The sequence below is a fragment of the Globicephala melas genome, chromosome 11 (genome assembly GCF_963455315.2).
Source record: "Globicephala melas chromosome 11, mGloMel1.2, whole genome shotgun sequence".
In the NCBI taxonomy this organism is placed as follows: Eukaryota; Metazoa; Chordata; class Mammalia; order Artiodactyla; family Delphinidae; genus Globicephala; species Globicephala melas.
In genome coordinates this window covers 25,705,322-25,718,557 of record NC_083324.2, presented here as the reverse complement: position 1 = coordinate 25,718,557, position 13,236 = coordinate 25,705,322, and the positions used below count along the sequence as shown (strand labels likewise).

At 41.1% G+C, this 13,236-nt stretch overlaps 1 protein-coding gene across 5 annotated transcripts in view; it reads right to left on the bottom strand.

Annotated features, from left to right (window-relative positions):
* Window positions 1-13,236, bottom strand: part of PRICKLE2 (prickle planar cell polarity protein 2) — a 167,622-nt gene that overhangs the window by 93,426 nt on the left and 60,960 nt on the right. For all 5 annotated transcript variants that reach the window (XM_030867636.2, XM_060307452.1, XM_060307450.1 and 2 more), the window contains one exon: window positions 5,346-5,529. In XM_030867636.2, coding sequence (XP_030723496.1) covers window positions 5,346-5,489 — 144 coding nt within the window. In that variant the 5' untranslated portion in view covers window positions 5,490-5,529. The remainder of the gene's footprint in view (window positions 1-5,345; window positions 5,530-13,236) is intronic.

Sequence of the window (13,236 nt, the reverse complement as noted above, 5' to 3'; positions counted from 1 at the left end):
AAATAAAGAATTTTAGGTACCCTCAGCAAATAGATTTTAGAGTTTCACAGGGCTCAAAACCAGCTAATTCAGCCCCATCTTTAGGTAGTACTGGAGAGTCTATTTTGCCACATATGGAAGAATGCTTTGAAAGCCCAAAATTGGGCAATTACTTCTAGTATCCACTCTTCATCCTTCCTGCAATAGTTTGAAGTGAACGTTGAGAGTTCCAGACAAATAACCCAATGGCTATTTTTTATGTGCAAAAAAACGATTAAGGTCAAGGTAAAATGACTAACATTTGGTGACATCCACATTTGAGAACTCTCCATGGATACCTGGAGTATCCAAAACATCAATGAAAAGGACACTCAGCTCAGGAGAAGTGATCTGATGGTCTCTTCAGATTTTCAAGGATCAGGAGTAGAAGCACTAATAAAAAAAAAAAACGTATCCTCATGTACCCAATGACATCTATCCACCCAGAGGACGCACCGGCCACAACATTTCCGGAGGGCAGTTTGGCACAATGAATCAAAAGTCTTAAAGAGGTTTACACGTGACCTATCCACCTCTAGGAATCGTGCTGAAGGCGACGAGCAAGCAAGTGTGCAGAAAGGGTGGCTGCTCCCGTTTACTTAATATAGAGAAAAGCTACCAAGGCTGCACACGTTCAAAAATAAATTTTCAGTTCATGGTGGTACTCTTGGCATTTGGGAGGGGTCAATTCTCCTTCCAGCGCTATCGTCTGATCCTTTTCAGGCTGTTAAGCATCCCAAGCCCCCACCCACTGAAATACTAGTGGAGGTTCCCTAGTCATTTTGACAATAACTACCCGCTTCTGAGATTTTTTTTTTTTTGATGTGGACCGTCTTTAAAATCTTTATTATTGAATCTGTTACAATACTGCTGCTGTTTTATGTTTTGGTTTCTTGGCCTCGAGGCATGTGGGATCCCTGCCCAGCGATCGAACCCACATCCCCTGCACTGGAAGATGAAGTCTTAACCTCTGGACCGCCTGGGAAGTTCCCCCACCCCTCAACCCCCGCTTCTAAACATACATTTCCAAGCACGCCCTAGTGGTGGGTGGTGCCACTACAGGTTAGTAACTACCAGTGGAGAACTATACAGCTACTCCCAAAGATGATCTGGGTCTAAGTATAGAAAAAAACACAGAAAAAAAGTTCATGATACATAAACTGAAAAAAATTTCAGGATAAGTGGACAGCATCATCACATTTCTGTCCAAAACAAAACAGAAATGTACCCCATATATATACTTGTTACACACATGCAAAAAAGGTTGGAAAACAATTTTCCTTGGTTGGGAGAATTATGAGTGATTTTTATCTGCTTTCTTTCTTCTTATCTTTCCCTTTTTTTCAATGGGCAAGTCTTCCCATTACAGAAGGAGAAAGCTATTCCTGTTTTGGAGGACAAATGGTGACCCACCTGTCACCTGTCCCTCACACCATTTCACTTCTTGTTTTGACTTCTCGGGAGGATGGCAGGATCCACCTCGGAGAGCACTGGCCTCTGCTTGAGCAGCGTGGGATCGCCTTCTTCACTCTGCCAAACACTCAGCCTCCTTTCAAGGCAGCAGCTATAACACCAGGGCTAGGACCTGGTAGGTGCGCAAATAAAGGTTTGCTGAATTGAGTCATCCTTTTCTTGTTCTGACTGGGCCCGACTTGTGCTGACATGTCCTCCAGGTTCTACCATTACTTTTACCCAGTGGTTCTCAACTGGGGTGCCCGGCTCATCCCCCAGGGGCAATGGGCAATATCTGGACACATGTTTGGTCACCCCAACGTTGCGGGGAGAGGGTGGTGAGTGCTACTGACATCTGGTCGGTGGAGGCCAGGGACACTGCTAATCATCCTACAATGCACAGGACCGCCCCGACACCAAGAATTATTCAGCTTAAAATGTCAACAGCACTGAGATTGAGAAACCCTGCTCACCGTTTTCCTTTCTTAAAGCTTGTTAAATAATTTCCAAATTCTTCCTAAAGTATTATCTACTGTAAGTGTATCACCATAGCATCTCTAGGAGACAGGGCACATGCGATGAATTGCTCAAGCCTGAAGAGAAATTGGAGCCTTATAGATAACTTCAGATGGTCAATCAAGGAAGACTCCAGTTCTCTGCTCTGCCTCCGCAGGGCTCTCTAGATAATACTAAACACCTCATTCGCAGCGAGCAGAGGCAAAGGATCTGGGCAACTTCTCCGATCAGTTTTCAGTCCAGCCATTAAAAAATACAAGAGAGAAGCCTTTCTTTTCCAGCATCGACTGTTATATTTAACATTTTCCACACTATTTTAAGAAGGTTGCGTTTTGCAGCTAATGGATTTTTATAAAATTAAGTGCCGGTGTTCAAGAACACCTCCCTAAAACGGAGGTAACTTTCGTTCACATTATATTGAACTGAAGAAGGTATTTCTCGGAAGAAATAGAATAATAAAGAGTGTCACCTGAAGGCATATTACCAACCCCACGACCAGGGAATACAATGAAAGGTTTCTAACAAGAATGAAAACACATTACTTGGAACCCTAACTTGTCTGGACTATTTCTCCTCCAGCACAAAGCATTTGAATGTTCACTGTAATTTCTCTTGATAGAAAAATGGTTTTTCTCAAACCAGAGACCACTAACATCGTATTAAACATCAGAATTTTTATTAGTAAAAGGCATTTAGGGTCTCAAATTTTTCTAAAAGCTACTAGGCAGCTTTTAAAAAATCTTTAAACCTATAATCAGTTCCATTAATAACAGACTTTAAAAGATCTCATAATTAAAAAATTTGAAGACCATTTTTTTCATGCAACATGATCCCCTGAAACACCTTTAATACAGATCCATAGTTTATTAGACAAATATAGAGCCCTTCAAACAGCTTAAAGAGACAGTCTCTCTCTGGAGAACGACTTCCTTTCTAATCATCTGTATCATATAGGTTTGAGTAAGTGTAGGGAATAGAGAAAACCATTTAAAGAAAAATACAGTTATAAGAGACGGGAATATCCTGCCATCTGACATAATTCAAACCACTTGTTTAATAGCATTAATCATTTTTTAAAATTTATTATTTATTTATTAAAAAAATTTTTTTTTGGCTGTGTCGGGTCTTCATTGCTGTGCGCGGGCTTTCTCTAGTTGCAGCGAGTGGGGCCTACTCTTCATTGCGGTGCGTGGGCTTCTCTTGTTGCGGAGCACAGACTCTAGAGCGCAGGCTCAGTAGTCGTGACACATGGGCTTAGTTGCTCCCTGGCATGTGGGATCTTCCCGGACCAGGGATCGAACCCGGGATCGAACCCGTGTCCCCTGCAGTGGCAGGCGGATTCTTAACCACTGCGCCCACAGGGAAGTCCTAGCATTAAACATTTTCTTTCAAAACAAATCAAAGAAAGTCATTTTGTTTTCCAAAGACGTTCACTTTGGATGAGGCAAGTGGCCTTCAAAAATACGTAAGCACTTGCTTTTGGAATTGGTGAATGTAACCAAGATCTTTAGCTTCTGCAACTGCCTGTTCTCTTGGGGCAGCAGAAAATGTTCTCTGAATATGAACACCATAGAATGATATTTAATGGCCTTAGAAAACAATCTACCTAAGCAGGGAACTGAAAATAGCTTAACTTTGGAATTTCAGGGCCCAACTCAGCAGGAAGCAATGTGAATAAAAGAAGCGTGGGTCTCTTAGAAGCTGCTGGAAATGAGGTTAGCAAGAAAACGAAACAAGCTCACAGCAGTATAGAGGTGTGAAAACTCACTGCTCAAGTACTGCCAGTAGAATCGTGATGTCAAACACAGATATTCAGTCACCCACCACCTCATCTGAGTTTCCAGACAAACTCAATCAAATACTCTCATTCTTCTTCAACTTACTCTTTAATAATACAGTCTTTACTGGAACAGAAGAAAATCAAGATATAACCTTAACCTACAAACTAAGAGAGAACACACTTCTTTCTTTCTGCCGATAACCCAACACAGAAGTCCCTTCAATTCTCATGCAGATTATTTTCTGTGAATGTTTCTGTTCTAAGACATTTTCTTCCTAGTAAGAATCAGAGTAGAGATCACAAACCGGAAGTGCCTGTGGGGCGTAGGAAGATTAACACAAAAGGGCTTAGTGGAGACTAGGGTGACTTTGGAGAGGCATTCTTTCTCAACACTTCCTGGAAAGAAGTACTAGTGCTCAACTCAATGGCCTGCACACAAATCCCTGAAGAGTAAGATTTTAAACTTTAAAATTAAAATTTCCTAATTTTTAAGTGTTAGTAATTTTTAAGTATTAGTGACTAATTCGAAATTTAAACAATCCTTTGCTGGCTAAACAAATCCTGCCTGTGTGCTTGATTTCATCTGTTAATTTACAACCTCAGAAAGAAAGGAAGAAGAAGAAATGGCTAATGGAAGACGAGATTGGGTGCATTCAGGGTGGTATGGCCATAGACAAGAAATGGCTAACCAAAGAGGTGTTATCAGGGTCCCATCCTTAAGTTCTTGGCGAATTCTTAGGTCTTCCCTAACCATAAAGAACCTTTTCTAAAAGCATCACCACATCTCAAGTTCCTGACTTCACATTTCAGGGTTTTTAAGCTTCAAAACATTGTCAGACATAGAGAAGATCTCCAGAGAAAGAAACTTCTTGTGTCAGAGGAAGGGTATAGTGGCCGCACACTTAAGATTCTGATAAACCTGTGTCTCAGAGACGCACAGGGAAGATCACGACAATATCCAGCTTACAGGAGGGGCTTCTAAACCAACATGAGGCTCGTGGAAGCGAAAATTCCAAGTACCAAGAAATGCAAAGCAGAAGCTGTGTATCACTGAGAGAAATGCAGTGAAACGAAAGAAACCAAGTTCATCTAACCAAGTTAATAATATTTACAGTCTGTGGGCAGTGCCAAAATATTTCAGGAAATGTCAATGTCTTTCTTTGTAAAGCCAGGCCAAACCTTTGAACACAGCATTAGATCACTGGGAAGAATAAGGTAAATCCTTATTTCCTTACGAAGAATCTTAACATTAAGATTGATGGCCAATGTAGAACGTCCCTTCCCTCTCCAAAAATGAAGTTTCATTATCTAATGTTTCTAGACGTTTCTAGACAATCTTTTGGTTAAAAAAGATTTGGTTAAAAATGGCAATACAGAATGAACTAGCCATGGCCCACCCAAGGCTCAGTTTCATTTCTCTTTCTGGTTTCCCACTGGGGCCCCAGATATCTTCATCTCATGTAGCCCCACTTCTCTGAATCAGCACAGTCAACTCTCCCTTCTGAACCGGAATGAGGAAGGATGGGTAAGATAAAGGTAAAAACCAACCCCACAAATGCCCTCCTGTCAAGAACGGTACCTGTTCAGGCTTCAGCCCCGGCGGGACCCAGGCGTACTCCTCCAAGGCACAGCCTGAGTCGTCATCCGAGGTCGAGTTCCTCTGGAAGTCAAACATGAGTTTGCTGACAGTCTTCTCCATCGCCAGGGGCATCACCGTCACCATGTGCTCCTCCTGAGGGCACTTGCAGTGCAGACAGATCTTCCTGCAAGCGGCAAAGGCGGGAGGTGAGAAGGAAGGCAAAAGAAACCATGTTTTTCACTTGGCCGGCCACTCACCAGCCCTTGGATCCCAAACCACAAACACATTCCTTGGCAACCGGCTTCTGGCATCTGAAGGAGAGTTCCACAGCACGCCTGTCTTTGTAGAAGGCGTGGCACTGCGTACCTGGAAACGTCCTGAGCCATCAGAGGCCACCAGGTAAGCACGCTAAGGGTATTTAAACATGGACTGCAACCTCTTCTTCTACATCAGTATCCCAAGAGGCATGTCAGAACACCTTTTATTTTACTAGGTAGAACACTAGATATGGACCTTGACCACAATTTCCTTGACTGGAAGAGTCATTAAATATACACAATACATATGCAGACCAGAAATGTTACCAGTAGGTTTAACAAATAGTGACAACATTCCCTTTTTATAAAAGGTTTCTAGACCTTAGGAAAAGGAAGTGGTTATAAAAATAACTGCAGGTGAGATTTTCTTTAAGAAGAGCAAAAATATTTTTGCCCATTAAACAAAGCTGACCCTAAGATCTCATGGGAAAGACATTTCCACCTCCACTAAAGGTACTTGTAGGTTTGAAATTCTAATTAGAAACCCCAAATTACCCCACATTGGTAGCTTTTTTTTTAATATACAAGAGGATCATGCATGTGAATTATTTCAAAAGATAGCAGCCAAAGATAACAATTCTCTCCCCCAAATAAAACATTTCTCTTTTAAGATTACCATCTGTTCCCTTTTCCATGGCTACAAAAATGATGAAGCAATAAAAACGCTGATGTCAGCAACACAAGAGCATTTCTAGCTTCTACCAGTAAAATAAAAAGAAAGGAAAAAAATAAAGGAGGAAATAATTTTAATAAGCTGTTGTACCTGTACTCTGACCTTCAGTATTAGCTTCAGGAGCACCTTATAAAACAGCCCAGAATTCTAATCCCCATATGCCTGAATTTTTTGACAACAGCTTTGTGAAGATATAATCCACACACCATAAAATTCTCCATTTTAAAGTCTACAATTCATTGGTTTTTAGTATATTCTCAGAGATGTGAAAGCATCACCACTAATTTTAGAACATTTTCTTCACCCTCAAATGAAACTCCATGTGCATTAGCAGTAACTTCCCACCTTCCCCTCCCCCCAGGCCCTGACAACCACTAATCTATTTCCTGTCTCTAAAGTTTTACCTGTACTGGAAATTTCACATAAATGGAATCTTACTATATGCAGTCTTTTGAAACTGGCTTCTTTCACACAGCATGATGTTTTTAAGATAAATCCATGTTGAAGCATGTGTCAATCTTTCATTTCCTTTTATTGCATTATAATATTCCATAAACTAAATTTTGTTTATCCATTTATCAACTGGTAGACATTTGCATTGTTTCCACTTTTTAGTTTTTTTGAATAATGGTGCTTTATTTATGTACGTGGTTTTTTGTATGGATATATGTTTTCAATTCTCTTGGGTATTTACCTAGGAATGGAATTGCTGGGTCATACAGTAACTTTACGTTTAACATTTTGAGGAACTATCAAACTGTTTTCCAAAATATCTGCTCTTTTTTACATTCCCACCTGTTAATGAACGAGTGCTCCATTTTCTCCACATTCTTGCTGCACTTGACACTGTCTTTCTCTTTGATTGTTGCCTAGTGGGTGTGAAGTGGTATCTTACAATGGTTTTGATTTGTACTTCCTTAATGACTAATGATGTTAAGCATCTTTTTATGTGCTTATTATATATCTTCTTTGGAGAAATGGCTATTCAAATCTTTAGTTCATTTAAAACTGTCTTTTTATTGTTGAACTGAAAGCATTCCTTATATACTTTCTGGATACAAGCCCTTATCAGCTATATGCTTTGTAAAAATTTTCTCTCATTTGGTGGGCTGTCTTCCCTTTCTTGATGACGTCCTTTGAAACACCGAAGTTTTTGGTTTTGAGGAAGCCCAATTTTTTTTGTTGTTCCTTATGCTTTGGGTATCATATTTAAGAAACCGTTGCTTGACCCAAGGTCATTAAGATTTACTCTTGTATTTTCATCTAAGAGTTTTATGGTTTTAGCTCTTATACTTGAGTCTATGACCCATTCTGAGTTGCGTTTTGTATATGGCATGAAGTAGGAGTCCAACTTCATCCTCATGCGCCTATCTAACTGTCCCAGCACCATTCAACTGCATTGACCTTTGTCAAAAATCAATTGATCATAAATATAAGGGTTTCTTCTGGTCTCTCAATTCTATTCCATTGATCTATATGTGTATCCTTATGCTAGTACCATACTGTCTTCATTACTGTAGTTTTTTGTAGTAAGTTCTGAGATTGTAAAGTGTGAGCCCTCCAACTCTGTTCTTTTTTTTTTTTTAAATTCAAACAGAAAGTCACAAAAATTATAATCATCCTCATCAGTTCACTCAGTCTCTGTTCTTCTTTTAAAAAATTATTTTCGCTCTTTTGGGCCCCTGACATCTGAATTATCAATATAAATTTTAGGGTTGGCTTGCCAATTTCTGCAAAAAATCAAGCTGGGATTTTGACAGGGATCGCACTGAATCTTTAATTCGGAGAGTATTGCTATCGTAACAATATTAAGTCTTCCAATCCATGAACAAAGAACGTCTTTCCATTTATTTCAGTTTACTCGAATTTCTTTCAATGATATTTTGTGGTTTTCAGGTACAAGTTGTGCACTTCTTTTGTTAAGTCCACTCCCAAGTATTTTATTCTTTTTGACATTATTGTAAATGGAATTGTTTGCATAATTACATTTTCAGATTGTGGAGTAGAGAAACACAAATGATTTCTGTACCTTGATCTTGTATCTTACAATTTTGCTGAGCTGGTTTATTAGTTCAAATAGTGTGTGTGTGTGTGTGTGTGTGTGTGTGTGTGTGTGTGTGTGTGTGTGTGTGTGTGTGTGTGTGTGTGTGTATTCCTTAGGATTTCCTATATACAAGATCACATCATCTGTGAATAGAGACCGTTGCACTCCTTCCTTTCCAATCTAATGCTGATTTTTTTCTTTACCTTGCCTTACTGCTCTGGCTAGGTCCTCCAGTGAACAGAAGTGGCAAGTGTGGAGCTCTCTGTCTTGTTCCTGACCTTAAGGGAAAGTATCCAATCCTTCACCATCAAGTATTACATAATTGTGCGTTTTTTGGTAACTTTCCTTTTTTAAGTTGAAAAAGCTTCCTTCTATGCTAGTCATTGAGTGTTTTTATCAACAAAGGGTGTTGGATTTTGTCAGATGCTTTTTTGCATCTATTGAGATGATCAGTCGGTTTTTGTCCCTATTCTTTTAATGTCTTGGCCTGAATTTTGACACCAAAATGCATTTAAAGAAACAAAATCAGTTTTGTCCAGCCAAGTGAGGCTTGTCAGATTCTCCCACTTCCTGCCTTTCATCCGACTGAAGATATACCCAGACAGAATGCACACTTGGATCTGGTTTGCATCTCCAACCTCAGAGAAGCTTCATCCAAACCCTGGCTATTGCTTTTAAAAATAGTCTGAGCTCATTTTAACAGTAACTCTTTAATTAATTAGCTACTGTAAACAAGTCAGGGGTCTTGGGAAGCAGTCAGGGTTTCGGTTTTTTTTTTTCCCTCCGAAACTTTTTATGTCAGTTTATGACTTAAGGGAAGAAAAAAGTTTCAGTGTGTTTAAGCAAGTTCAGGAAGCTCTTTGGTGACTAATGGTTTTTTACTAGAAAGTCATACTTTTAGAATAAAATGTAGAGATCTTTTTTCTAAATGCAGTCTGCAGAATATTCATCAGTGAAACTCATTTATTCAGCAAGGCAGGGAACAGCACACTTTTTAACGCTGGATGGACATAATCTAATGAACTCCGAAGCTCCAGAAGAAGGAACAAAGACAAGACGAAAGCAAAACGCAGAATTGAAGAACCAGATCCATAATGAGTCTCACCGAGTAGAAGCCGGAACAGGAGGGAGAAAGGGGCGAGGGCTTCGGGCCCTCTTTAGTCATTCAGCAAATAACCACCAAGTACCTACCATCTGCCAGGTACTGCTCTAGGCACTACTGATACCCAGCGAAAACAAATAAAGATCCCTCCCCTCACAGAACCTATATTCTCAGAGGGGAAGAAACAAACAATAAGCAACAAACATGACAAATCATTCGATCATATACAATAGCACGTTAAAAATGCTAAGTGCGACGCAAAACAAGAATGGTGAAGCCGGATAAGGGCAAGCAGGATTAGCGTGGAGGCACCGGAGCAGGACGCGCAGCACCTGACTTGCTTACACCTGACACGCACGAGCCCAGATTCACACACCAGTCATCCAAGAAAGGAAATATCACTCCCACTTTCCAGAGAACAAAGGCTCAGAGAGTTTAAGCAACATGTTCAAAGTACACCTGAAATAGCCAGCAGAACAGAGATTCAAAGTAGGATCAATCTGACCCCCGAGCCCTAATAACAACCTACAGAGGGCATACCTGACTCCAACCAGAGAACAGCCTCTCACTCCTGAACAACAAACACATTCAGAAAAATCAAAACCAAAGAGGAAACCAGAAAAAGGAAAAAGAAAAAAAAGGTAAATCAAAACCACAAGGACCGTACGTATGTTCCCTGCTAGCTGCCTGCCTTCCATTCCTCATTTATAATGAACAGGCACTTCTGTGGCAAGGCATTATTATTTGCAGAGAACTTTTAACCCTTTGAGTGCTTCCATGACAGCCTTCGGAGAGACTAATTGAACAACTTCTGTTTACAAATGAGGAACGCAAGGCCCAGATGCTCAGAAAGGTGTGGAGGGGTCAGAGGGAGAGCCAAGAGCCTTTCTCTCGGTCCTCACGTCTTTCTCTCCCTCTTGGCAAAATGCACACAGCAACACCCAACAGCTCTCTGATTCGACACACTGATTAAAGCTTCTCAGGAGTGCGTGGGGAAATATATGATTTGGCTTTTTTTTTTTTTAAAGAGACATTTATGAAAATAGAACCTGCTAGTAAAGCAGGATTTCATTAAAAAACCCAATCATACAAAGCTTGCATTGGTTTCATTCTGTCAGAGGTGACATTCTACCTGTACATAATTGGGTTTGTGAATGACAGGTTTCCAAGGAATAAGGCATGATTCAGAGAGCAGAGATCCTGCATCCTCCGTCTCCCTTCTTCCCTCTACCCAGCAACAACCCTTGCCACCCCCCACCCGAAACCTGCAGCTGTAAATTCATTCGCTTCCGTATTCAGAAGCCACCAGTGGCTCTTCCATGAAATACACAATACCGGGAGGTATTGAAGGCTCTCTTTTGAACCGTCTCAAAGTACTCTGGTCATCTGCACCAGTGACCACAGCATTTGCAAAATCACTAACAATTTCTACCAATTAACTCACCTACCGTGATTCCGAAGGATTCATTATAAATAGATTGGGGGGCGGTGTGTCTCTAGGGGGGTGTCTCATCTTTGAGATGTTGACAGGTTATTTATAACACTGAATCCTGAACCACAATGTCTTGTTTTGTGTGAGAAGCGATAGGATGAAGGAAAGAAAGGAGTCGTCCGTTGTCACACGATGCTGACACGTTCAAGTCAAAAACTGCAGGATTCTAGATTTGGATAGGATTGGAAACACATCATTAAGTCCTCCCCCTCCGCGCTTTCCTTCTTTCTCTCTTTCATCCCTCTTCTCTTTCTTCTTCTTTTTTTAATGAGAGGAAAATATTTTTTTGCAAAAGAACTCCCATGTGGAAACTCAGTATATAAAAGAGAGCTGCCCAAGTTGATGTGACAGAAGGAGGCCCGGAGCCCAACTTCTCTCGAGCTCAACCTTCTCCCAACATCCAGGCATTTTCATGGTCCTAACCTCCCAAGGGTTCCAAAGACACAAGTCTGGAAACCAGCATACTTCCCAGGACAGTTCAAGGTCATTTCTAGTATTATCAAAACGTAAAGTAGGTGCCCAATAATTTGACAGATGGTAGAAAGAAAAACAGAGGCTATCGATGGCTTTTAAGAGACAGATAATTCCTAATCATCAAACTCTGCAGATCATGATGATTCTAGTCATAGGAAATTGTATATCCGGTTTCTAAGACATTACATGGAGATGACTAGGGAGCAGTGATGTGCCCCAATGACTTTGATTTGATAGGACTGAGACAGGGCCCCGGAAGTGCATGTCCACCAGCATTCCAGGTGATTCTGACGCGCACTTGGAGGACATTTTTCTGTAGCTAGCCTCCCAGTTAGAAGGGGAGCACCTGAGTCAGAGTATAGTCTGAAAACTGGCGTGTTCTACCAACATTACTGGATGGTCTCTGGACAATGGACATTTTTAAAACTGTTCCAGGGGATCTATGCCAACCCCTCCGGACTACCATGTATTAAACTCTTATATCACTAAGCCCACCTGCCACTCAGCTAGGTCCCTCTGGGGCATGTGTGTGAAAAGATGCTGGTGAGAAGCAGGACCACACCAGCCACTAGAACAGTGTCTCTCATTGCCAGCCTGCTTTTTGCTCCTGCCTTCTACCTCCCCTGTGGTATGGGCTTCTGTGTCCCAAGTCCATGGTCAGATCAGGTTCAGGCCACTTTTATGCACAGGGTCAAAGGACAGACTGCTTGAAGAGTGGCTCAGTCCCAACACAAATCAAGTGATAGATGAGGAATGCAAAGTTCTGGGCTGAATACGGCAATGCCTCAGGCAGCTGAGATCAGGTGCGGGAAAAGACATCTTTGTTAAAGACAGAGGGCTAAAAGAACCCAAAAGCCTCCATAGCTTTTTGCTGAATAATAAATGCGTCCTAGGTGTTTAAATTCTTCCATGACTGGAGTTCACTAAAGGCGAAAGAATAACTCCTTTTATTCTTAATAAGAGGAAGCCTTTTTCTCCTATGGTAATTTAAAGCTACTACCTCCTTATCCTAAAAAGAAAAGCAATATACAATGTATGTAGAAAAGAATCAGGAATTACAGATAAGCAAGAAGAAAAAAAATAATTCAAACACTCACAATCCCAGAGATAATCACTGTTAAACAGAAACAGCTGCTGGGTCCCCTTTTTCCCTCATGTTAAGAAACCAGAGACCAGATTTCATTCTATGTGCACACCATCAGCAAGGACCAAGGGACAAGACTCTGGCCCGAAATAAAAAGACATGAGCCAGAGCTACCCACACATGTACACTCTCGGCAAGGAGATGTGCATTCTTCAATGCAGATAAGTGGGTTTGTTCTGATCTGGTGCCCTGTAGCAGGATCAGAGAATTTATTTACGTAGCGTGGAAGATGCCAAAAACGCTGGAATTGCAATGTACACTTACGGGTATCACAGAGTTAAGTTAGGTTCCTCAGATAAAAAACATCTGAAAACCAGACTTCTACAGCTATCAACTTTCAATTTTCTGTGCAAGTAGGGAGAGATGGGGCATGGATAATTTAAAACCACTAAGCCCTGGCTTTGAATTGTGTCTTTGTACATCGGTCACAGACTCTCAGAGGTGTGATAACTTATGCCACTGCCAACCACCTAAAGGATCTGTCCTCGGCAGGCCAGACTTACGAGGGGCTGGGCAGGAGCCAGGCTTCCCCAGTCTGCTCTGCTGCCCCATTTCCTCAAATTTCCAATGAGGACTTATTGGAAACGTATCACACAAATGCAGAGCATCAGCCTAAAATGAGCCAAAAATTATTCTCAGTTTACC